Source organism: Heteronotia binoei, chromosome 1, assembly GCF_032191835.1.
Source record: "Heteronotia binoei isolate CCM8104 ecotype False Entrance Well chromosome 1, APGP_CSIRO_Hbin_v1, whole genome shotgun sequence".
Taxonomy (NCBI): domain Eukaryota; kingdom Metazoa; phylum Chordata; class Lepidosauria; order Squamata; family Gekkonidae; genus Heteronotia; species Heteronotia binoei.
The window spans coordinates 141,519,823-141,546,851 of NC_083223.1; the positions used below are offsets into that span (position 1 = coordinate 141,519,823).

At 43.8% G+C, this 27,029-nt stretch overlaps 2 protein-coding genes across 2 annotated transcripts in view; both read left to right on the plus strand.

Moving 5' to 3' along the window:
* Positions 1 to 3,789, plus strand: part of IGF2R (insulin like growth factor 2 receptor) — a 131,825-nt gene extending 128,036 nt beyond the window's left edge. Inside the window, exons 47-48 of the mRNA XM_060241808.1 lie at positions 1,384 to 1,453; positions 1,946 to 3,789. Of these exons, the coding sequence (XP_060097791.1) occupies positions 1,384 to 1,453; positions 1,946 to 2,341 (466 nt within the window). The 3' untranslated portion in view covers positions 2,342 to 3,789. The remainder of the gene's footprint in view (positions 1 to 1,383; positions 1,454 to 1,945) is intronic.
* A 3,625-nt stretch (positions 3,790 to 7,414) lies between these two features.
* The window catches only part of LOC132573910 (solute carrier family 22 member 2-like), a 45,818-nt gene continuing 26,203 nt past the window's right edge, over positions 7,415 to 27,029 (plus strand). Inside the window, exons 1-3 of the mRNA XM_060241863.1 lie at positions 7,415 to 8,170; positions 11,752 to 11,855; positions 22,168 to 22,322. Coding sequence (XP_060097846.1) covers positions 7,754 to 8,170; positions 11,752 to 11,855; positions 22,168 to 22,322 — 676 coding nt within the window. The 5' untranslated portion in view covers positions 7,415 to 7,753. The remainder of the gene's footprint in view (positions 8,171 to 11,751; positions 11,856 to 22,167; positions 22,323 to 27,029) is intronic.

Here is a 27,029-nt window from a genome sequence, read left to right on the forward strand (position 1 = left end):
CTATGGCAGTGATGCCATAGAGGTGCATCCATATTCAACTGCTGCTACCTACATCATTCCCCCAGTCCCACCTTTATATGTCTTCTGCAGCGACTAGATGCTTTCTTGTCTTCTTGCCCAGCCATCAACCTATTTTCCTGCACACTATTCCTGTGTGTTTCTCCTGGACCACAATTTTCCTAAAATCACAGAATCATAGAGTTGGAAGGGATCTCCAGGGTCACCTAGTCCAGCTCCCTGCACAATGCAGGAGATTCACAAGTACCTCCTGATGCACACACACACATCCAGTGACCCTTGTTCCATGCCCGGAAGATGGCAAAAAAACCCCTTCCCAGATTCCTGGCCAAATTTCCTGGGGAAAAATTGCTGCCTGTCCTCAAGGCATTTCCCTGGGCATGTAAGGAAAGGTCCACAAGAACAAAGATGTGATGCAACCCTTCCTGCCCTCCTTCTCGTGATCTGCCAGAGTTCAGAAAATTAACATTGCTGTCAGATGGCCAAAGAAGGAGAGTCCACCACCCTCTTGATAAAGCCTGTTCCACTGAGGAACTGCTCTGTCAGGAATTTATTTCTAATGTTTAGCCGAAAACTCTTTTTGATTTAATTTCAACCTACTGGTACTAGTCTGCCCTTCTGGGGCAGCAGAAAACAACTCTGCACCCTCCTCAATATGACAGCCCTTCAAGTATTTGAAGATGATGATCATATCACCTCTCAGTTGTCTCCTCTTCAGCCTAAACATACCCAGCTCCTTCAAAATTGCCTCATAGGACTTGATGTCCAGACCCCTCACCATCTTTGTTGTCCTGTCCCCCTGCTACAATTTATTATTACATGCATCATGTGAAGAGGAAACTTCATAAATGGGAATCACAGGTTCATGATTAAGGTGAAAATTGCACACCTTCCCTATCAAGTTTCCTTTCACTTTGGGAGCAAGATCTCCAATTGATTGGCCAGAGGACATTATTTTGGCTCTGGTGGTAATTTTCTTGGCCATACAGGATTTCTCTCTGTGGAGCACAACTTCCTCACTTTCTTCTCCTACTTCAGCCCCAAAATGCTCCCTGAAATGCTGATCCTGGGGGACTGAGGATCCCTAGAAATAGCATGAAATGGAAACTGGAAGGGGAGCTGGCCAAAATCACCCCTCCCTTTTGTTCATGAAAATTCTCTGTATGATCTAACTCTTTAAACGGTGGAGGAGTTGCCTCATTTGAAAGTCCAACAAGTCTTCTTCAGACATGGCAGCAGAAATGTGAATCATGCATGTATTCCTTTGTCAGTGCTCTTAGTAAAATGTGAAGTTGATTTTAGTCAATAGATACATGGAACTAAATGGATTTACAGTTGAGTCTGTAACATTCTCTCTATTTGTAGGGAAACAGTAAAGCAGAAGCTTGCTAGCTGCTGTTGGAGGACATCAAATGTTTCCTATAAGTACTCAAAGGTAATTGTTTGCACATCTATATATGTATATTTTTAATGCCTTACACAATGATGTATTGAAACTTTTGGTACCTAATCCTACGTAAACGGGTATTGCATGAAATATAAAGGACTTATTTAGACATTTATAGGGCAAATTGCAAGGAAGTAGCTCTCAGCTAAATACTAGGAGCAACATTCTAATGTTGAACACTATTCAGCTATGGAACATTCTCCCCCCACCATAAACATTCCTTCTACTGCAGATTTAGTATTTCATGAGACCTGTGAAAATAGTCCGTCCCCCCGCCCCACTCTACCCTGAATGCATTTAGTAATGTACTGAGGCATTCTCAATTCTGCATAGTTTTCATAAACCTCTGTATGCTGAGGGAGTGTTTGTGTTGCTAAGAAAAGAGAGAGTTAAGGGGGAAAGGAGGAAAATATAAGCTTGCTTTAAACAACCCTGGTTGTAGAATGTTGTTCACTAACTGTAACCACTTGAACATGACAGATAAACACTGAAGATGTAAATGAAAGTGAAATTGAATGGCTCATGGAAGAAATTGCTGCACCAAATCAGAAGCTGGAAAATGAAGGGAAAGAAAATGGCCATGTAACCAGTAAAGCAGTTAAATCGGAGACCCTCCCATCCCTTCATGTGGATGACATGGACAGTGAGGATGAAGTTCTAACAGTACCAGAAGTGAAGATTCATTCAGCCAAGACCTTCCAGTCCAGAGGCTCCCACAGGACTGTGCCTCATCAGAAGGCAGGTGATGAAGCTGACCTGCTTAATGGTGGCAAGAATACCAAAGGCAGCTCTGCTTTTGGCCAACGGAAGCTGCGGAATTTGACAAATACAATATCATTCCATGATGACAGCGATGAGGACTTGTTGAACGTTTAACCCAGTACTGTGCCTAATCAAAATTCCATGTATATATGAAATGGGACAGCAAAACACTTCCAACCAAATATGAAGACTTTAGCTGCTGATTACTTTTTTTTCCTGGCCTTTTGTAAGGGAATGTTTCAGAGGGAGAGATGTGAGAGAGAAATGGTCAATCCTAGTTGTTTACAGTGATCTCTTTAGTCGTGGCTGGATTTCTAGCATCCAGTAAATGGAATTGTGGTAAGTCTCCTAAGTCAGGGTTTGCATTCTCCCCATCTCCCCTGATTGTAAAAGGTACATGATGCTTTTGAAGAGTAGATTCAAATTTGAATGAAATCCCCTCACTTCTAGCTTCAAGATGAGACTTGCGTCTTAACACTCTGCTTTATTAATTTATTGCTGTCACTACTCAGGTTCATGGGAATAATAAGCTGCACTGTCTTCCTGCAGGCAGGGTATTTGTTTTATTGGCTTCCCCATCACATGAAGCAGAGATGAGGGGGTTTTGTGTGTCTGCTGGGTTGGTTTGGTGTACATTTTGGAACTGATCTGATGAAACTGGCCTGTAAATTTGAGTCCTGTATCCTAACTTAAAATGGCTTGTTTTGATTTGAAAACTGTTTTTACTGAAAGGTACATATCTTTAGAGCTTTAGCCTAGAACAGTGGCTGTTCTTTGCATGGTGAGTCTCCCTTTGGTACTGATACATGAATCCTTTCATCAGTATTTTTTTAAAGCTATTAAAGTACCCAAAGATCTCCTTCAACTATGATTGGGCTGAAAATGTGGTCACTTTTCAGATGAGCTTTAGTCTTTTGCATGATTCATAAAAGGGTAGAAGATCGCTGGTGTTAGAATGTTGGAACGATGGGAAGGGAGATTGAAGGACTATATATTTGGGGTGTTTATTTGGGCTTAGGGGCCATAGAAGGAAGAGTTCTACCATTATATTCTGGGGAGTAGCCCTTCTATAAAAAAAGAGCCCACCACATAGAACTAATTTATTCCAGACCCAGCTATAGAATTACTAGAACATCATCTTCACTGCCCTGGGAGGTTCTGGTCTACTTAAAGCCATGGGCCAAAGAAGCCTTCATTGCACAGGCTCATGCCCCCTTTTGGTGCTAGAGTGTGTGAATGCTGATAGGCCAAAAAGCCCACACACCCTTTGGGTAATATCTCTGAACATTCCAGTAACTGTCACATGCTGGAGCCATAATAATTAAACTGTTGGCAAAGCTGAATTGAGATCTCCCTGTTTTTGCACCAGCTAGCACCTGTTCAGTGTTTCTGAAAGGTATCAGGGGCAATGAGAGAGGTTCTATAGACAATGTACCAGTACTTGTACTGGGCAGAAGCTTTTCCTCATTTGTACCTTTCCTATTTACATTGTTTTCCACTGGGGGATCTGGTTTAATGTAATAAAGTGTTCAGACAATTTCAATAAATGATAAATTAAGTTATTACTTTTCTAGTAATTGCTAAATGATAAAAGTAATTTTTCATCCTGCTAAAGGTCTTCATAATGGACCTTTAAAATAAGGAAGGTAAAATGCTTTTTGAAATGACAGATTACAGAGATGTAACATCTGGCAAACCTATTTAACATACCACCAGACTGAAAAATATTCTGGAGCATTTCCACTGAATTCAGGCCCTGTTGACAATGGGACTCTGGGCTGCCTCTGGTGACTCAGAGAACATGGAAAGACTTTCTGCATATAAGTCAAAGTAGGACAAGACTGTTGAAATAACTGCCCAGCATGAAGCTTACTGGGTGGTGTTCGGCAACACACATACTTACTTCCCCTCACCGACCACTCTCCCATGGGGCAGGAGGAAAGGTTTGTATTTCTTTTGTGGGTTACAGAAAATAAGATTTGGAGAGGATGCTTTCTCACTGATGTCTGGTAATTTGAGGACTTGACTGGTCCAGTATTTCCCCTGCTTGGGAAATGCAGAGAAGTCTTTCCCATTCCTGTCCGTTGCCTTCTGACAGTTGGCTGGCTGGTTGCTCAGGAGCTAGTGGGGCAAATTTTCCTTACTTCATCCCTCTTAGATGCCTCTCACAAGCTGTAAGGTTTTGCCCAGATACTCCTTGAGTATATGCAGAAGAAGCTTTATTAATAGATCAGATTGCAACCATTATCAGCATGTGATTGCAAGACTGTGTCTTGCCAGACTAATGTGGATGGGCAGACCCCCAATAATTATACTTCCTGAAATAACAGCTCCTTTCTTTCCTGTGGCCACCAAAGTCTTTTGAACTAATTATTATAAAGTCTTTTCTCAGTCCTCAATGTTGCTTTCGTCAAGGTCACATTCCACAAGCTCTCTCCAATTCAGTTGGTCCATATCAGTGTTGCCTGGAGAGACCAGATTAGAGCTGTCTCCCTGTACTCCTTTTCCACTTGCAAACTGGAAACATCTTACCACACACAAAGCAGTGAATGTTTAAGAAATACAATGGATGTTAGTAGTCATGCATACATTTTTAGTATGGGGTTAGTATATCATATGGATACAAATACATCTGCAAAAAAAAAATGATGAGTTGTTAATGAGCAAGGATAATCATACCAGCCAACAAGTCATAGTGCCATCCCCAGCTATAATTCTTAGGCACCTGTTCCTGATGCAAGCCACACCAACCAACTGCTGAAGTCACAGAACATTCCAGCCACAGTTTCAGGTTGCCTTTTCTGTTTCAACAATGTGCGGCCAACATTCTGCAACATATTCAGTCTCTTTGGTGTTTCGGTTCAAATTTGCACTCAGCATAGTGAAGGGAACTAGTGTTACCTTGGTGAAGAGATCCTGTCCCCTCCCAGTATAGACCAACTCCCCTGCAATTGCAGCAGCAGCAGGGCACATTTATCCCCAGAGGTTTTTTGAGAGTAAAGGCAATGACTGAAGTGAACTGATGTCGCCTCTTCTGTGATCTGCCAGTTATTTCAACACATCTTTAATGAATGTGGTTGCACAATAAGCTTTAAAAAGCAATGATGAATGTAGATTACCAAATAATGGACTTTATGCAAGCCAAACAAGTTCAAGACAAAATATTGCGTGCAAGGCAGCCATGCTCTGAAGTGGTGAATATGGGATTCCAGCACCACAAGTCAAGTCATCTGAAAGATACATTAACCAGCTGTGGACTATTCTATGAACCAAGGCTCCAGTTATTCATTGTCCTTGTAAACTTAGAATCACTTTCTCTGCTGCAGCTTGAGGTTTTGGTAGTTACCTATTAAAAAAACAAGCAGATCCTGGAACAGAAAACACTTGCTATTAAATTTGTATTTCTGTTTCCAGGGGCTGTCTAATTGCTGCATGAACATAGTGAAGGGGCAATATATTTAGGGTTGCCAAGTCCAATTCAAGAAATATCTGGGGACTTTGGGGGTGAAGCCAGGAGACTTTGGGGGTGGAGGCAGGAGACATTGGGGCGGAGCCAGGAGCAAGGGTGTGACAAGCATAATTGAACTCCAAGGGAGTTCTGGCCATCACATTTAAAGGGACAGCACACCTTTTTAAATGCCTTCCATAGGAAACAATGAAGGATAGGGGCACCTTCTTTTGGGGCTCATAGAATTGGACCCCCTGGTCCAATCATTTTGAAACTTGGGGGGTATTTTGGGGAGAGGTACTAGATACTATACTGAAAATTTGGTGCCTCTACCTCAAAGAACATCCCCAAAAAACCCCTGATACCCGCAGATCAATTCCCCATTCCCTAAGGGAATCGTTCTCCATAGGGAATCATTGCCCAGTAGACATTTCCCTCCCCCCCCCACTTAAAAGATGCCTACCAATTCAGACTCCCTCAAAAGGCTCTGGTAAACAGGCAAGCCTTACAAAGCCTCCTAGAGATCTCTGAGGAGGGGGCTTCCCTCACCTCTCTGGAGGCCCATTCCACAGAGCTGGAGCCACAATGGGAAAGGCCCAGGCTCTTGTTTATACCTGACAGGCCACCTGAGTGGTGGAATAGCCAACAGATTGCTGCCTGATGACTGTGGCTGGCCCACAGGGACATCAGTAGAAGACTGTCCTTCAGATATAGAAACATAGAATATAGAAAAATAGTATGTCAAGGCTCAGCTAAATCTTTCCCTCTGCCATGCTACTTTGCCATGTGTTAAGTGAACATGCAATCTCCTCACCTGCAGCCTGGAATGGTACACTTCAGGAAAAGCTTCCCCACTTAATTCTGCCTCTTGTATAGACTGGTCTTGAGTTCTATGAGGTAAAATAAGTGGACTGCTGCTATGCAGAAGACGGGGATAATCTAACAGGTCCCTGACACTGGGGACACTTAAGAGGGGTTAGCCCTTGTCCTACTATTGTTTTCAAGCTTACCACTTTTATCCACACAGAAACATAAGAGAAGCCATGTTGGATCAAGCCAATGGGCCATCCAATCCAACAGTCTGTGTGTCAAAGTGGCCAAAAACCAGGTATCAGGTCCACCAGCAGGGCCAGACTTCAGAAGCCATCCCATTGTTGGCCCCCAAGCACCAAGGAAATCTGCCATGCACTCCTCTGGGATAAAACAAAATACTGTATTTGTAGGGACCATATTGGCATGAATGCAGAATTATACTCAGCTATCAGGTGGGGTGTGGAGTTCTGCTAGATTCAACCCAGCTCCAGACTAAATCAACTCCCCTGGAGGAAATAGCAGCTTTGGAGGGCAAATTCTATAGCATCACATACCCATTCAGCTCCTTCCCATCCCCAGACTCTGCTCTCACCATGCACTGCCCACCAATCTCCAGGAATCACCCAAATTAGAGTTGGCGAGCCTACTTGACAGAGGTTTTCCCCATGCTGTGTAACAATATGGAGCTGCACTCGGGGCATTTTACATGAATTGCCCACCATAATAAAAGATGTTTAGCTAATATATCGTAAATCACAGAGTGAAAAGGGGTCAGCATGTGAGGAAATAATAGTGTGTTCTGTAGGGAGCCCATAATCTGTTTATATATAAGCAGTTCCAATGTCCAAGGCTGGACAAATGTACCTTGGTGCTGTTGTTTGTTCCCCTCTGTCCAACTGCTTAGTCATGAACCAGTGGTAGCCTCTTTTTTTATTTGCATCACGGTTACTAGTTTCCTAATGAAAAACAGAACATGAAGGTATTGGCCCTGAAATAACACAGTGATTAAGACAGGCAAATATGACCTCTGAAATATTTTATGTAGGCTTATCAACATATTGTGCTTATTGCCATTAAGAATGATTTTTTTCCCACCTTGGAAAAGAACCGCAAGTCTTTTAGCTGGATTTCTAGTGTAATGTAAAAGTTGAGAAGTGGCTTAATAATTTATAACACAAATGACGTTTGGTCATTTTTTAAAGTTTAAGCATATTTACTCTCAGCACAATTAAGAGGAGCATTGTAAACAAAATCCCTGTCCCAAAATGCCAAACTTAGATGATATTTTAGAGCACACTGGGGGATTTGACTTATTCCAGAAAAGGACTTTCTTTCTTATTTGCTTGCTCTCTGCTGCCTTTGCCCCAATCTACGTGGGAGTTGTTTTTTTGGGTTTTATTCCGGAGCACCGTTGCCTGAATCCTGGAGTTGCCGAGTTAAGCAGCAGGTGTGGTTGGAGTCCCGAAGAGGAGTTGAATTACACAGTTCCAAAGGGAAAGACCAGTGGAGAAGTTTTAACTAGTCAGTGCCTGAGGTACAATGTGAACTGGAATGCAACTGACCTGAGCTGTACAAATCCATTAGAAGGCCTTGGAAATCATTGGGACAAGAGCAATCTTTCTCTTATCACTTGCCAAGATGGCTGGGTTTATGACTCTTCAGTATCATCCATCGTGAGTGAGGTAAGGGCATACAAATGCCTTTTGCACACTTTATCTTCATCTTACATGAATGACTAAAAGCAGAAAAGAGAAAACAAGAATATGCTTGGTGTTTGTTTTTTAAATCAGTGTCATTCATACAGGATGGGGTTTCAGAGAGAAAAAGCAGTACCCAGAATGGAGTGTGCATATTTGTTTTTCCACTATTTTCAAATACCCTCGTATGAATGTTACCACTGAGTTCTTATCTTAGATGTGATGCTGGTTTTGGAAAGGGTGCATATGTCAAAAGCAACAACATTGTTTATGTTCTGAAAACTTTGCAATTATTTGCTGACTTTTTGTATCCAAAAGTCCTTTCCCTTCATTTTATTTGGTATCTATTTTATTCTATTGACCTAGAATTGACCCAGGACTATATTGTGTGTGGGGAGAACTCTAGATGGGATTCACTCTTGTAAAAATGTGTCTGCGAAGTCACTTGAGATAGATGATGTTGCTAATTAAAATTCAGAGCTAGATGATCAGGACAGGACCTGGGGCAAATGCTCAGTCAAAAGCTGACTGAGCAGAGTAATATCAGAATCCAGGAGACAAAAGGCTCAGGAATTTAACTTCACTGCCAGCTGGGAAGCCAAGGTGGAAGAAAGGATAGAAAGCTGAGACAAGGTGGCTAGCTGTTATGATGTCTAAAAATTTACTTTCCTAGTCTGGCTAATAGGAGAAGAAACACAATGTAAGCCAGTGTGATGCAACAGAATGTTGTGCTAGGGAGAGCTGAGTTCAAGTTCTCATTCCACCATGAAGCTCACTGAGTGACTTTGTCCCCTTATACTCTCATTGCCCTCCCATTATTGTGAGGATAAAGTTGAGGTGAGTAGAGAACCAGAGAACCTGTGTTTCTGAGAAGAAGGGCAGGATAACCATGTAATTAGGATTGCCAAATTCTCCTTGGCCACATGTGGAGGCTGGGGAAAAAGTTGCCAGATTCAGGTTGGGAAACTCCTGGAGACTTGGTGATGGAGCCTGGGGAGGACATGGACCTCTGTGGGGTACAATGCCATACAGTCCCACCTTCCAAAGCATCAATTTTCTCTAAGGGAACTAATTACTCTGGCCTGGAGATGAGCTGTAATTCTGGGGATCCCCATGTTCCACTTGGAGGCTGGCATCCTTATATGTAATAGATAGCTTGATCTAGGATTAGGCCTGTTTATAAATCCCACCCTCCAGAGTCAGTCAGTTAAGCTTTGTCATTTCAGTTCATGATGGAGTAGGATACAATAAAGCACACCCCTGAGTCCTGACTCACCAGCTGGTTTCTGCATCTTTTAAGAATTCCAGGGCAAGGAATTCAGGCTTTAATTTGTTCACCCCCCTTCTCCATTAACTGGAGTTACCCCAGGAGTCAAATAAAATGATGAAAGAAGGCAAAAGTGCTCACCAAGGTCACTTCAGGACAAGGGATGATACAACCAGATCCACCCAATACACGAAGTGTTCAAGGCTCAGCAACTTCAGACCAATCATGACGTTACCACCCAATCTGTCAAGTGAATAAGCCCAACTCCATGCATCTGAGCACAGGTGCAAATGTACAAGAGTGAGGAGAGATATACCATAAATGATTCATACTTCTGTTGCAACATGCTAAGCAAGAATTTACTTTGGGGAAGATGTACACATTGGACTCTGGAGATTAATGGAAATCTGGACACTGGAAGCCAGGGCTTTTTTTTTGGCAGGAACGCAGTTCCATCTGGCTTGGTGTCAGGGTGTGTGGCATAACATGCAAATGAGTTTCTGCCTTCTGCAAAAAGCCCTGTGCAAAACAAGGATGACATCAGGGGGTGTAGCCTAATATACAAATGAGTTCCTGCTAGGCTTTTTCTACCAAAAAAGCCCTGCTGGAAGCAAATGTTCTTTGTATTTCCTGTCCCCACACAAGAGTTCTCACAGACACTCTGTTTTCTGGGCAGTGCCGAAATCTGTTTTAAGTAATGTAAAAGCATAGGTTGAAAGAGAATGCATAGTGGAAAATGTGACTTATATTAGCCTGAAATTACTGAAGTTCCTTTCCCTTGTCCTGACAGCATCTCTTCTGCCTTTCATTTGCTGAGCACATGAAGTTCTTAATCTATGATGGTAGTTTTCACTTTTAGAGAAACCTTTTTACACTGGGTTATCAAAGGATTCTAGGGCTTGCTCCAAGTTTATCTTTGTGCATTTAATATTACTTATGTGTTTGTTGGACTTTATTCAGAGATAACTTCAGTTTATTTTCAGTGTTTAGTATTCATCAGGAGCTTTAGCAATATTGTACAATTATTTTGCCAGTCTACCTTGCAACATTTTTTCTTGGTTTTAAGAGTAAACTAAGCCTCATCCCACAGCAGTTAATTCTTGAATTTTGGTTTTACTTAATTTTAATATTTTCACTTGACTCTCTAATTGATCTCTACAGCAATGGTTCAACATTTTATGTAGACTGAAGAACTTTCCTAATCTTTGTAAGACGTGTATTCCTGTCCATGTGACCCTCTGTCATGTCAAATATTTTATGGTTTATAACTTTTGAGTTTGCTGCATGAATGCAGTTAGTTGGAGTGGAAAATTTACCCCATTCCTCATTACAACAAATGCAAACTTCAAAGAAGGCGTCCATCCGTCCATCTATCTTCCTTCCTTCCTTCCTTCCTTCCTTCCTTCCTTCCTTCCTTCCTTCCTTCCTTCCTTCCTTCCTTCCTTCTTTCTTTCTTTCTTTCTTTCTTTCTTTCTTTCTTTCTTTCTTTCTTTCTTTCTTTCTTTCTTTCTTTCTTTCTTTCTTTCTTTCTTTCTTTCTTTCTTTCTTTCTTTCTTTCTTTCTTTCTTTCTTTCTTTCTTTCTTTCTCCCAGACATATTGGTACTTTCCTATTCTCACACTGGCCTGTGATGCTCACCTATTGGCTCAGTGTTATCTCACTTCCAGCAAAACCCTTTAAATGATGTTATTTTCAGGAAAACTGATTAAAATTATGTTCTAAGAATCTCTGGGAACTCCATTCCTAGAGGTGTGATATCACTTCTGGGTTTTTTTCTGGAAGTGACATCACCTTGTCACTGGTGACACCCCCATGTACCCCCCCCCCCCAGTCTCCTGCTGGTTGCTTGGAAAGGACTGTTAAACCTGTTTGTAGTGTGGATGTGCACTCAATAAATATTTTTGACTGCTAGCTTTGCTCTAAAACATATGTTTGTTAGCATTGCATTATAGGCAGCACTCTGAACCCACAAAGATTCTGGCAATCATTAGGCTCAGATAAAAAAAGCAAGCACCTATGCTGACATAGTTCTTCCTTTATTAACTGTGTGATTATTTTAAAAAAACAAAATGACATTACTGTTCAGTGTGGGAAAAGATGTTGTCATAATGTATGGCAAATTTATTTTTCCTTCTTCCAGCGCTTTTAGATTTGGGAGAATCCTTTGTGCTATTTCTGTATTTCCTATTTAATTAGGCCAATAAACTTCAGAATATTGTTACTTTCTCTGAGCTCTGGATAATAGTGACTCTAGTGATCTGAGGTCACTTATTATTTAATTCTTAATTGTCTCCCTACAGTTTAACTTGGTGTGTGAAGACTCCTGGAAGCTAGATGTGTTCCAGGCATGCGTCAACGCTGGGTTTTTCCTTGGGTCTGTAACTGTTGGCTATATAGCAGACAGGTAGGTACTGACTGATGTGTGAATTTCAACTGACTAACATATCAGATCACTCATGCAGAAATTCAATGTTTTGTGGAAATTCAATGCGTCTATTAAGGATATGTACAAATGTAAGATTAGATTAATGAATGCTTGTTAAAGTGTTAATGAATGCTTGTTCTCAGATTTGAAACACCATGTGCAACATTTATTTATCAAACAACATATTACAGTAAAAACAATTCTAACGCATTCTTAAAAGACAGACAACAGAACCCTAATCCTAAAGTAACCTTAACATCCCAAATCTGTTCAGCTCATACCAAATGTACTGAACAATATGGTTTTGCAGTCTCTCCTAAAGGTTAGCAAGGTTAGCCTCCTCTGGGAGGACATTTCAGAACTGGAGGGCAGCAATGGAAAAAGCCTGGGTCTGGACAGCAGTAAAAATCTCCCAGCCTGGAGACAGGATAGCCCAAACCCCCTGGTGAACAAAGCAAAGTACATAATTTATTTATTTATTTATTTATTATTTATTTATTTATTAATTTCATTTATATCCCGCCCTCCCCCACCTTGGCAGGCTCAGGGCGGCTAACAGCAATCCATAAAAACACACCATAATAAATAAAACATTAGAATTACATTATAGAACAATAAAACATTAAAACATTAAATTAAAAACCAGTCTAGTAGATACAATTATACTGCGGTATAGATCTTTGGACCGCATTGGCGGATCTTTAATTACCATTTTTCTTAGCAGTCCGAATATGCTGATTTAAAAAGGATGGTCTTGCAGGCCCTGCGGAACTGTTCAAGGCTCCGCAGGGCCCGCACCTCCTCGGGGAGTCGGTTCCATAGGGTAGGGGCCGCGATCGAAAAGGCCCGTATTCTGGTGCTCTGATATTTAACTTCCTTCAGCCCAGGGATAGTCATTAAGTTTTTCCCCGTTGACCTCAGTGCTCTCTGGGGTTCATATGGGGAAAGACGGTCCCTCAGGTAGGCAGGTCCTCGGCCATATAAGGCTTTAAAGGTAACGACCAACACTTTGTACTGGACCCGGTATATAATCGGCAGCCAGTGCAGTTCACGTAGTCCCGGCCATATATGCTCCCGTTTCGGGAGTCCCAACAACAGCCTGGCCGCCGCGTTCTGCACTAGCTGCAATTTCCGGGTCCGGCACAGAGGTAGCCCCAAGTAGAGGGCGTTACAGTAGTCTAGTCTTGAGGTGACCGTTGCGTGGATCACTGTTGCGAGGTCCCGGCGCTCAAGGAAAGGGGCCAACTGCCTTGCCCGCCTCAGATGGAAGAATGCTGACTTGGCAGTGGCTGCTATCTGGGCCTCCATCGATAATGAAGGCTCCAGTAAAACACCCAGACTCTTTACCTGGCGCGCTGCTTTCAATGGCGCACCATCGAAGGCCGGGAGAGCTATTTCCCTTCCCAGAGCGCCGCGACCCACGCATAGGACCTCTGTCTTCGCTGGGTTCAACTTCAGCCCACTCAGCCTGAGCCATGTCGCTACAGCCTGTAATGCCCGGTCGAGATTCCCTGGAGCGGGGTCGGGCCAGCCATCCATTAGTAGATAGAGCTGGGTGTCATCTGCATATTGATGACAACCCAGCCCAAACCGCCGGGCAATCTGGGCAAGGGGGCGCATATAGATGTTAAACAGCATCGGGGAGAGAACTGCTCCCTGGGGCACCCCACAATCCAGTGTGCGCCTCCGGGACCGCTCGCTCCCGATAGCCACCCTCTGTCCCCGACCTAGGAGAAAGGAGGAAAGCCATTGCAAGGCCAACCCCTCGACCCCAATGTCGGCGAGGCGGCGCGTCAGTAGCCGATGGTCGACTGTATCAAATGCAGCCGACAGATCTAACAGCATCAGTACCGCAACGCCGCCCCGATCCAGTTGCCGTTGGAGGTCATCTACTAAGGCGACCAGCACCGTCTCCGTCCCATGGCCCGGCCGGAAACCAGACTGACATGGGTCTAAGACAGAAGCGTCATCCAGAAACCCCTGTAGCTGCAACGCCACGGCCCTCTCAATAATTTTACCTAAGAACGGTAAATTGGACACCGGCCGGTAGTTCGCCAATTCGGCCGGGTCTGCTGTAGCTTTTTTCAGGAGAGGGCGGACCAAAGCCTCTTTCAGAGGTGTTGGAAAATGCCCCTCTAAAAGGGATCTATTTATGATGTCCCGTAAAGGGCATCTAAGCTCCCCTTGGCAAGATTTAATCAGCCAGGAGGGGCAAGGGTCCAGATCACATGTTGTCGGGCGAGCAGCAGAGAGGATTCTGTCGACTTCCTCCAGGCTGAGTGGGTCGAAGTGGTCCAGCACTAAACCTGAAGACAGGCACGGAGCCTCAATTTCACTCACTGTATCTAATGTGGTAGGCAGGTCTTGGCGGAGCAGCGAGATTTTATCTGCAAAGTATTTCGCAAATGCCTCACAGCCTATTCCTAATTCTCTAACATTTGGTTTGCCTTGTGGCAACGTTGTAAGATCCCCAATTATTCTAAATAATTGTGCTGGGCGCGAGTTTGCAGATGCAATCTTGGTTGCAAAGTAATCTTTCTTTGCAGCCTTGACTGCCACCTCATAAGACTTCATAAACGTTCTATAGGATGTTCTCGTTGCTTCGTCCCGAGTATGCCTCCACTGCCTCTCTAGTCGTCTGAGCCCTTGTTTCAGCTGGCGTAACTCCAAGGTATACCATGGAGCCAGCTTCGTGCGAGGGCGCAGAGGGCGCCGGGGTGCAATTTCGTCGATAGCCCTGGACAGCTGGCCCTGCCAGATTTCCACCAGGTCATCGAGGGAATTGCCAGTGGGCCAGGGATCCCTTAGGGCCGTTTGGAACCGTTCCGGGTCCATCAAGCCCCGAGGGCGAGCCAAAATAGGCTCTCCGCCCATACAGGGTTGGGGCGGCATCCCCACACGGGCCTTAAGGGCTAGGTGATCCGACCATGGTACCGCTTCTCCGGCGATATCGTTCACCAAAATCCCGGCTGCAAAGATCAGGTCTAATGTATGCCCGGCCTGATGCGTGGGAGTCGTGACAAATTGAGAGAGTCCCAGTGTCGCCATGGACGACACTAGGTCCATCGCCTGAGTGGAGGCCGTGTCGTCGGCATGGACGTTGAAGTCACCCAGGACCATAAGCCTCGGGTACTCCAACGCCCAGCCCGCCACTGCCTCCAATAGTGATGGTAAGGCGTTAGCTGGTGCGTTGGGCGGACGGTACACCAGCCAAACCGCCAACCCCTCTCCAACATCCCATGCCAGACCGGTGCATTCAATCCCATCAATCTTTGGATCCGGGAGAGCCCGAAAGGAGTAATCCTCCCGTATAATGAGAGAGAAGTTCCTTCAGGCAGGTGGGTGACCTGTGTTTCAAAAGTCAGCACTGGTACCTTGAACTGGATATAGAAACAAATGAGTAAAAAGTGAAGGGAGATCAGAATAAGCATAATATCTCCCAAAAGCCAGTTCCAGATAATAAACAGGCTGCCACATTCTGCACCAGTTGAAATCTCTGGATCATTTTCAAGAGCAGCCCCATATAGAGCTTGTTACAGTAATCAAGCCTCATTGTAGCATGGATTATCATAGCCAGGCCCTTTATCTGCAGATAAGAGGCAAGAAGAAGATGATGATTTATATCCCGCCCTCCACTCCGAAGAGTCTCAGAGCGGCTCACAATCTCCTTTACCTTCCTCCCCCACAACAGACACCCTGTGAGGTGGGTGGGGCTGAGAGGGCTCTCACAGCAGCTGCCCTTTCAAGGACAACCTCTGCCAGAGCTATGGCTGACCCAAGGCCATTCCAGCAGCTGCAAGTGGAGGAGTGGGGAATCAAACCCAGTTCTCCCAAGCTTCTACCAAACTCACTTGCTTCTCCAACAGGAGAGCAGGGACTAGCAAAACTCCTAAACTCTTCAGAGCTGTGACAGTGACAGGGGCAAAAATGGAATACTGAGGTTTAAGGCAGAGTCAGTTTAAGATGTGACAGTCGGAAGTAGTCAGCTGGAGAGGCGAGTCTTGTGAACTGGATAATGTCCAAGGACACTGGGTTAAAGGCAAACAGTGCAGAGATCAAATTTTCCCCCAAAATCACTTAATACTGTCCTGGAATCGTTTCAGGTTACTGATTTACAATACGGTGCTTCCCAAGAAAAGGCTTTTAGCACAGTTTAAAAACTGAACCTATGTAGCTCCATATTATTTGTTAATACTTACCTATTTTGTTCTACCACAGATTATGTAACAGCAAAAAAACCCCTTCGTTCTTGATGAGCAATAGTAACACCATTTTGATAGACTTTGAAAATTTTGCTGCAGGCAGCTAACATTAATGTAAGAGACAAAGGCATTTCTGGGGGGAAGTATTGTGCACAGGAGAACAAATGGTCTCTGCGTTTCAACAAATGAAACGCTTACCTGCTGGCTTGCTGACACCTAACTAAGCTAGAAACATGCAAGAATAAAACCCGTGCATAGGAACATGCTGAAGAGTAAAGCCATTGTTCTTTGGCAGTTGTGTTGAAGGCCATGATAAAGGAACAGAGGAAACTTGTAAGAAAACAAAGAAAGGTGAAGATGTATTCTTGCAACATGAAGCTCTTATCAATAGAGAATAGTTATGTCACCATATATATAAAATGCACGTGCTTGATTACATACTGTAAAGACTAATGCCATGATGTCTTGGGCAGACCCTCTTGGCTATTTTCTGTTGGGGTCTCCTTTATTCAAAGTTTCACTTTACTTGGAAGGAATCTCTCCTGTTGTGTTTTTATTGGAGTGAGGCACACCAGGTAAACGACCTATTTGGCTTTCATTCTTGTTCACTTAAAAAAAAAATCTATTTTTTCTCTGTCCAGTTTACTTCATCCCTCAGTTATTCATCACAGACTTGGGTAGCTTTTATAACCAAGCTGCAGTTCTGTCCTAAATCATTATTCCTGCTGGTATCTCTGGTGTAATTGAGAAGTTGGGAAAGTCTTGAGTTGGCGTCAATTGAGGTAAAATGGTCGTATAAAAGCTGTACTCCATCTAGATCAGGGGTGTCAAATGTGTGGCCCAAGGACTGGATCAGGCCCCCTGAGGGCTTCTATCAGGTCCACAAGCAAGTATGCTTCTCCCTCTCTCTTGCTTCCTTCTGCATCACAGCTTGCTTTGCCAGGCTTGCTCAAACGCGAAGTAGCTACAGAGCAAAACCTCCATTTTCTCCATTGGCTGACCAGAACATGAAGAAACTTATGTACAAAAGCTCAAAATGCCCAGCTATTTAATGTTTTCCCCTAGGTCTTAGGCCCAAAGCATTGACCTTGAGATTTCTGTAATCAAAAGTAGATTTGCAACTTACAGACACACACCTGAACAGTATACACAAGATTGCTACAGCAGAGACATTGTCTCCAGATTTTGATGCAATGATTCAGAGCAAAAGGTGTCAGTTATCAGAAACAAAATACTGCAAGAGTGCGAATCTTTTAAGCATGTTTCAAGTTTTTTAAAAATATATTTAATTGTCTGTGTCCTTTATAAAGTTTATATAGCTGCTACCTGGCATTACCTTTTATGACATACTTGGCCTGGCATGACAAGGTCTCATTTATGTCACATCCAGCCCTCATAACAAATGAGTTTGATACCCCTGTTCTAGTCAGTCTACCTGGTAGAGGTGTCAAGCAGTTTTTGCAGTGGTTTATCAGCCTATGTGCCTTTACTTATGAGGTCACAAGATATCAGGACCACGGAGGTATAACCACTAAGAGAACAATGAATAACACCTCTCCATGTATAAAGTACAAAAATCCAACTGTATTCTATAAACATGTTTACTTAACAAATCCAAATGGAAATAGCATTCATCCCATATAGTAGAAATAATACAGTGAGAAAAATCAACCACAATTCATAACGTAACTACTGTCTGTATAGAGCCAGTCCAATTCGGATTAAACATTCTTTATTACATTCTTTGCTGGCTTCCTCTAATGTTTACTCATATGCCTGCGGAATGCTGCTACCAATTTTTCTACATGTCAGCATTAAAGCCGCCTTTAATGCTGACACGTAGGAAAACTGGTAACGGCATTCCGCAGGCATATGAGTAAACATTAGAGGAAGCCAGCAAAGAATGTCGTCTCAGTGAATTGTAAAAAGAATTGTGAAACTACCATACTACTGGATTCCGTGCACTACAAGACAGTCCCAGGAAGAATTGTTTAATCCAAAAATGATATTGGACCAGTTCTCCCATCATCGGACTCATCAGAAATTTTGAGAAATCTGAACAGTTGTTATATACAGACAGTAGTTGCATCGTGGGTAGTGGCTGATTTTTCTCACTGTATTATTTCCATATAACTACTATGTGGGATGAATGCTATTTCCATTTAGATTTATTAAGTAAATGCATTTATAGAATACTGTTGGATTTTTGTACTATATACATGGAGAGGTGTTATTTGTTGTTTACTTATGAGGTAACAGTGTGTTCCCTATCTTTCTTGTTGCTCAGTCAAGAATTAGTGCCTGGATGGGGCTGGCCTTGCATGACTTCACTTTGACTACACCAGTTTGGTGTAGTGGTTAAGTGTGCAGACTCTTATCTGGGAAAACTGGGTTTGATTCCCCACTCCTCCACTTGCAGCTGCTGGAATGCCCTTGGGAAAGCCATAGCTATTGCAGAGCTGTCCTCCTCAGCCCCACCTACCTCATAAGGTGTCTGTTGTAAGGGAGGAAGGTAAAAGAGATTGTAAGCCACTCTGAGTCTCTGAGATTCAGAGTGAAGGGCAGGGTATAAATCCAATATCATCATCATCAATCTTCTTCTTCTGGTTTCTATTAACGTTTTAGTCACATATTTGTCTTTACACTGAAGAGAATAAAGATTACAAAAGCTCTCCTATTCTAGCTTATTAAGAATGTTTGATATTCTTCATATCTTGATTAGATGTTATCTGTATTTCCTGAGCATGTCTCTGCATATAATTCATAAACAAAATAACCTATTTCCATCAACTTCTCCCAGATGTAAGCAGAATATTCCAGTCAGGTGTCATAGTTGGTGTATTCAGATAATAGTAATCGAGATTACACACTGGTAACTGATATCACCAACTTAGCTAGGAGCACAGCTCTCTCCAGGGGTTGTTTTGTAGAAAAATAGGTGGTGGAGCTCATTAGCATAACTCATGAGCATATGCTGCCCTCCAGCAGCCAAAAGCAACCCTACACAAGAAAGGAGAGCCCCAGGTGAGCGAGGCCTGCTTGGGCAGGCTAGAGATCCAGCCAGTCCAAGCAGGCCTCACTCACCTGGGGCTCTCCTTGGCTGCCCCCCCTACAGTCAAAAGGCCGGCAGGGATTGTTATGCAGCTGCACCTACTATTTAGTGGACAAGGTAGGTGGGGAGGAAGAGATGGAAAGGTTCAGGAGCAGTGCTCCTGTGAGCTCCTGCTGAATTCAAGGCCTGGCTCTCTCCATGGGCTGTTCTACCAACTGAATAATTTTATATCTCTCTTTTAGGTAGGCTTGCCAATCCCCAGGTCCCAGCGGGGGTTCTTCCGCTTTCTCAGGCTACTTCCTGCCCCCAGTCAGCTGGCTGGCGGGGGGAAACCCAACCCCCAGAGGACTATGTGCCTTTGGAGGCTTCAGTCTCCGATTGAAAGGCTTCCTCTTGGGAGGGTGTGTCTGTGTTACTTTGAAGAAGGCAGCAACTCATGAGTAGAGATGCCAATCCATCGCTTCAGTTGCCAGAAACAGGGTGGGGGGTGGGGAGGGAAATGTCTGCTGAGCACTTCATTATTCCCTATGTGGTAGGGTTGCCAAGTCCGATTAAAGAAAAATCTGGGGACTTTGGGGGCGGAGCCAGGAGACTTTGGGGGTGGAGCCAGGAACAAGGATGTGACAAGCATAATTGAACCTTAAGGGAGTTCTGGCCATCACATTTAAAGGGACAGCACACCTTTTTAAAATGCCTTTCTTCCATAGGAAATAATTAAAAATAGGGGCACCATCTTTTGGGGCTCATAGAATTGGACCCTCTGGTCCAATCGTTTTGAAACTTGGGGGTTATTTTGGGGAGAGGCACTAGATGTTATACTAAAAATTTGGTGCCTCTACCTCAAAGAATAGCCCCCCCCAGAGCCCCCAATACCCACGGATCAATTCCCTATTATTCCCTATGGGAATCGTTCTCCATAGGGAATAATAAAGTGCCCAGTAGACATTTCCCTCCCCCCCACGCTTTCTAAAGAGGGGGGAAGGCCTCCAAACTAGGGAATCCCCTGCCCCCTCCCTCTCTCTCACACACAAATACTCACTATATCTTCTTCCGGAGAACTCTACTTGCTCTGAAAACGAAAGGAAAAAAAAGGGAGGGGCTGTTCTCCGAAGCCCTTCCTGCTTCCTGCCCAGCCTTAAAGGGGCCACACATTTTACAAATGGCTCAGGATCTCAACAATATGAAGCCTACAGGTATGTTCTCCCCCCCCTCCACCCCCCCACTCCCACCCCCGCTTCCCGATTTCTGGGGAGTGGGAGATGAGGCTGTGAACCCAGAAGTCCCCCGCCAGGGCGGGAGGGTTGGGAAGCCTACTATGTGGAGATCGATTCTCATAGGGTATAATGGGGAATTGATCTGGAGGTTTCGGAGGCTCTGGGGGAGCTGTTCTTTGAGATAGAGGCACCAGATTTTCAGTATAGTATCTAGTGCCTCTCCCCAAAGTACCCCCCAATTTTCAAAATCATTGGACCAGATCAAGGTTGGGAAACTCATGGAGATTTGGGGGTCAAGTCTGGGGAGAACAAGAACATCAGTGGGGTACAATACCCTAAAGCAGGGGTATCAAACATGCAGCCTGGGGGCCAAATCAGGCCCCTGAGCAATTGGTTGTCATCTGCTTCCTTCTTACTCTCTTGCTTCCTTCTGCATCACAGCTTGCCTTACCAGGCTTGCTTGATCACACAGGAGCTACAGAGGAAAGCCTCTATTTTCTCCATGGGCTGAGGCTCCTCCCTTGGAGAGGAGGGGTGGAAGAATAGCTTGCTTTTCCAGGTTCTCTCAATCACACAGCAGAGCTACTGAGCCAAGCCTCTCTTCCTTCTATTGGCTGAGGCTCATCCCCCTCCTGGTCCCCTGGGAAAACAATGAAAGAGCCAGAGCTTCCTTTGTCCGGTTCCCTGGATCACACAGGGGAGATACAAAGAAAGCACCTTTAATACCAACAAGTGCTAATGTTTTAAGCATGTTAAATTTAAAGCTTTAAAAAAATCTTTGTGTTTGTCTGTGTTCTTTACAAAGTGTATATCTCTGCTACCTGGCATTACATTTTATGATACACATGGCCCGGCCTGACAAGGTCTCACTTATGTTAGATCTGTCCCTCATAACAAATGAGTTCAACATCTCTGCCCTTAAGTCTACCCTCTGTTAGGGTGCGAAATCCAACTCAGAAAATACCTGGGGACTTTGGGGGTGGAGATAGGAGATTTTGGGGGTGGAGCCAGGAGACTTTCCCATTCCCTAAAATAAATAAAAATTAGCAGTGCAATTCCCCTGAATAGTCTTAATTACTTTGTCCCCCCAGCAATTCCAGTAAATGAAAGTGAACACACACTAACAAAGCAGCCAAAATAAACAGAGTTTGCAAGCACTCACTTTTATGATCTCACTGAGGCTTTACTCACAGGAGCTGATGTATTTCCAACCAACTTCTTCAAACTATCACAGGCAAATAAAAAGAGAGAGGTGGAGTTTTCCTCTATTCCATAAACAAGTGTCTATACAAAGACGTTTGAAATGAATCCAAAACAAGCACAGACTGCTCTCTCCCTCTCTCCTATACAAACCAAAGCAAGCAGAGGGACTGGCTCTCACACAGGTGCCTCTGTTGCTGGCTGCACCCGTTGCAGCTTTCACTTCCTGCTCAAATTTAAAGGCATACACAGGTGCATATTTTAAAATGCGACATGTTTGCAGGCTTCTAAACCTGTGGGAAATCTAAAGGCACATGGTGGCTGTGGGGAAAGGGCTTCCCCTGCCAGCCAGCTGGCTGGGAACACGATGGAGCCTGGAAAACCATGGGGGATTGGGAAGCCTACCCTCCACCCATTTTCTCCAGAGGTTAATCATATATTGAAACACTCTGTGATCTTTGTGGTCTGGAGCTGAGCTGTAATCATGGGGAATCCCCGGGTCCCACCTGGAGGCTGGCCTCCCTACTACATATTTATAATCATACTATACAAGGTAAATTTTTTTATCTGTCCTTATTGTCTGATTCTTCATTTTCTTGTTCTTGTTGCTCCCCTCAAAATAGGTTTGGACGTAAAACAAGTCTCTTGATTACCAGCCTGGTAACTTCCATTTCAGGAGTTCTTGTTGCCTTGGCACCAAACTACTTATGGTCTGTTATATTTCGATTCATGCAAGGCCTAGTCAGCAAGGGCTCCTGGACAGCAGGCTACATCCTAAGTAAGTCTGATACTTTCCCTGTTCCTAATGGACATTTTGTTGGATTAAAGTAAATGGCAAGTGTCATAAGAGAACCATTATTGCCTATAATATACATGTTCATTTCTTTTATATCACTGTAATCTCTAGTCACATGGGTTTTGCAGATGTTAAAGAAGCAAGGGAAATAATAATGCAGTGCATTATTATAATGATGCTTTTACCATGCCACTTTTAATTCTCTGAAAAGCTGTTGTCTGCATCTGAATAAAGTTGAAGAAAGCCCAACATTATGGGGGAACTTTAGTATTCCAGTTCTAAATTTTGAAGTAAATTTTGTTGCTGTTAATTGAACTTGTATCCTATTGCTGTTGCTGTTAATTGAACGCCTAGATGGGATTGTATGATTATCTTTCAAGGAACATATGTCCATTTTTAAATTTTCCTCAAAAACCATACACCAAGGATCCCCAAACTTTTTGAACTTGTGGTCACATTTTGAATTCTGACATGGCATGATGGGCACAGCAACAAAATGGCTGCCACAAAATGACAACCACAGCTTAACTTCAGCAACACAGTGCAGATTCTTGTGCTGTAGCAACCTCCAGGTCTTGGTGGGGTTTCCCCATTTTGTGGAGGCTTCAGCCTGCTGCCAACCAGCTGGCCAACGGAAGAAATCATACCCAAACAGTGATGTCATCAAATGACTCCTCAACATGATGACACCGTGTATCATGCTGGGGATGTTGCAAGCAATGCTCTGGTTTTTGGGCAAACTCTATGGTTTTGAAGCAACATCCCGTCCACTCCAGATCACCCCCCAAATCCTCCCACCACAACAAAAAAGGGACCTGGCAACCCTATGTGGTAGCAACTATCGCCATGCAACATTTTAAAAAAATCTGCATGGCCAATCAGGACCCTTGATCAGCAAAAGTGCTACTTGGTCCTTCCAACTTCCCCCAAACACCTGGCAAACACTAGAAAAGGTGTCAGCAGGTGTCATGTCACTCCCTGGCACCTCACTGGGGACTTGTCACACACACACAACCCTTCTGCTTAATTGTGGGCAGTAAGAAAGGCAGTTTCCTGGTTCACACCTGCAAAAGAAATAAGGTTGTGGAATGATGGCAGAATGGCCTGTACCAGATCATAGGTAAGGGATTCCAGTGTTCGAATGTTCCTGTGCATAATAAACTCCATGGAAATGGAAAACAAGCATAGCAGGTAGAAAAATTCTGCCTCCTTTCTTTGCTTGATATGCTGACGTTCTACATTCTGCAACTTATTAACATCAGGAGCGTTTCAATATGTGATTAACCATGATTGTTCACCTTTAGAGTTCATTCATGCTTGTCACACCCTTGCTCCTGACTCTACCCCCCAAAGTCTCCTGGCTCCACCCCCAAAGTCCTCATATATTTCTTGAGTTGGACCTGGCAACTCTGCCTTCAAAGCAGCCATTTTCTCTAGGGGAGCTGATCTCAGCCTCTGGAGATCAGTTGTAAAAGCAGGAGATCTCCAGGCCCCACCTGGAGGCTGGCAACCCTATCTCCAGGTGAAATGACCTGTCACCTAGAGATCATTTATAAAAGTAGGAGTTCTGCAGCCACCCCCTGAAGGCTGGAGAATTTCTTTCCAACTTTAGAAATCGGTACAGGTTTGTGCTGTCTATACTATATGTTGATTGGCAATTCTAATATTAGATTGTCTACAGAGATTTATTCTTGTCTGAGAATTTACTCTTGCCTTTGTGCATGTCTGGTGAATTCTGAATAGCATACCTTTTGATCTCATATGACTCAAAGATTTATGATCCAAATGAGCTGAAATCTACTTGCTTGTTTTGTGTCTAATCACCTGTGTTGTATTCTGTGTCTGAATCACTTTTGAGACTGCAAGCCCGTTACTGGTTGGTTACTTTGAGACCAGGTTCGTTGCTGTATTCAGTGCCTTTATCATTTTAGTATTAGTTTAGCAGTTTAGTACTGTAATTTGCAGTTTAGTGCCTTTGTGAAATTTTTGTTATTCTTTCTGATATTTTGTTGAAGGCTTAGAATCTATTGTAGTGTTACTTCATTTCATGTTTCATGTATTTTGAAACTTTAAGCCTGTTTTAGTTGGGTTTCACTAAAATCCATAACAAACTATCTCCAGTCTTGGTAGCTTTATTACATTATTATAATATAATCTTTAGGTTTTCATTAGGATCGTATTCATACATTTTCTATTAATCAGCATTCACAACACATATTTCTCAATTTTGGACTTTTTTCAGCTTCATTATTAGTATACAATTATTTCTATAGGAGTATTTATGTCAGCCTGTTAATGCAGTGTTTCCCATTTCTTTGTCACCACCTGAAGACTGGCAAGCCATTCCTAACTACACCCACATTTTCAGGTATTTCCCCACTCTAGAATGGGCAACCCTACAGTGAAGTCTAGTGCTGCCAACCTCCAGGTAGTGGCTGGGGATGTCCCACTATTATAACCAATCTCCAGGTCACAGAGATCAGTTCACCTAGAAAAAATGGCTGTTTTGGAAGGTGGACTCTATGGCATTATACCCCACTGATGTACCGCCGTCCCCAAACCCTGCTGTCCTCAAGTTCCACTGCCCAACCTGTTTTTCCCAACCTGTAGGTGGCAACCTTAGCTAGGCCTTATAGATGTCTGTCAGTGGTCAGAAAGTAGTGTGTGTGTCTCCTCACGCACTTTCCTGAATTGCAATCCCAAAATAAAACTTTTTATTCAAATCTGAGGAAGAGGATAACCCATTAGAGTTTTGACTGATTTGTATAATGAAAACAAAACTATAATACACAGGGGTTAAGGATTATCCCAAGGAGTCAGTTCCCAAATCAAGGCATGAGTGAGAGAAAAAAGATAGTTCCCAAAGAGAACGTGCAAAAGAAAAAGTCCTGCACCAGAATGCAGGAAACTTTTCCAAAGAGTTGCTTACGCAAGTCAGTCCTCAGATAGTCACATCTCAACTCAGGCTGAAATGCAGCACCTCTTCCTCCTCAGCTCCTTGTTGTCTTTCTCATAGACATTCATTTCTTTTGTACCCTCAGAGTTTGCTTCCCTTCCATTGCTAAGCAACGACTCACAAAAACTCTCCAGGAAAAGCCCCTAGATAACAGCATACTTAACTGTGTTTATAGACAGCTGAAGCGGGGAGGGGGGAGCTTACTTAACATTTCTGCTGTGACTAAGACTTTTTGTTTGCATATGAAGCCCTTTGCCTAAAGGATTCTACCACTAGGGGAAATGCCTAGACTCATGTACAGAGAGAGCCCTTCTGCTTCACTGAGAGGATTGTGAAACACAAAAACTTAAAATAGCCCTTTTAGGATTAAACCAACAGGTTTCCAATGTAGAAGCTTTTGAGAGCCAGAGTTCTCCTTTTGTCAGAAACAACACAGGATGAAGGGTGCTTTGCCTTTCAAAAGCTCAGATGCCCCACAAACCTGACGATCTTTAAAATGCTGCTGCACTCAAATCTAGCTGTCCTCCTGCAGACCAATATGATGACCCTCTGAAACAGTCAACCTACAGTAATTTCATACCCTTTTCTGTCTGAACTGTCATCATAGGTAGGGCAGAACTAGGCATGCCAGAGTGTGCAAGTTTCCCCATTTTTTGCAAACACCTTTTTTAAAGAACCAGGAGAAGAAAAAACAGTGTTCCCTCCCAAGTCTGTGCTAAAACAAAGGTGGAATGAAGTTCTTTCCAACCTGAACAGCAGATGACACTATATGCTGTTCCTCAGAGCAAAACAGGCAAGTAAACAAAGGAAGATCATTCCCACCAATGAGAACTCGTATCCTGCCGTCTGTGTGGGTGTGAGAGAGAGAGAGTTCAGATACTGATATGCCCAGAACTAAAGCTTTTAGAAGATACTAAAGACCAGTGGCCTAAAAACAAAACAGTGGCCAACAAAAACCCAAGGGAAGAGAAACTGGAAAAGCAGATGCCAAAAGACCTGTTCAGTTCACATGTGCAAAGCAGTCGCCTGGAGATCAGTTGTAATAGCAAGTGATCTCCAGCTGACATCTGAAGGTTGGCAACCCTAGGACTCAGGGTAGAAACTCATGACTAGATATTTCGTAAGTGTTGTATATTGGTTGTTTTGACTGCTGGTTTGTTATCTCTGTTAGTTGACCCTGAAGCATACTTTATTGTCCTCCAGGATGCTGATGCCTACATTTGATTAGCCATTCTTTTAGAACCGGCCAATTGGGACGTGAGGCACTGCTCTGCAGCTAGGGATGGAAGGGAGGAGGAGAGGGAAAGAGCAAACGGGTCAAAAGGAGCAATAGCAGCAGCCAAACCCTCTACTGCAGGCAGTCCTCAGCTTGGGCCCCAGAGCTCCACCTAAACCCCAGGCTTAGAAATATCACCCTGTCCTGATGGGCCATTTGCAAGGACATTGCAAAGAAAATTATGCAAGGTGAAAGCGGTGGCCTCCCTTTGGTGGCCTCCCATCAGGGAGCCAGGCTCCAAAGAGTCCAGGCATGCCCTGACTTGCCACTTTCGCCTTCAAGAAAGGGGAGGCGGGCTCCAAAGAGCGGTGGCATGGGCTCCAAAAAGTGCAGGCATGCCCTGACCCACTGCTTTCACCTTCCCCAAGGCAAAAGCAGTGGTGTGGGACATGAGTTCCTAGTGAGTGCACACTGGGAGGGGTGGAGGGGGGGATGGCACCCCATAGGCCAGGTGGCA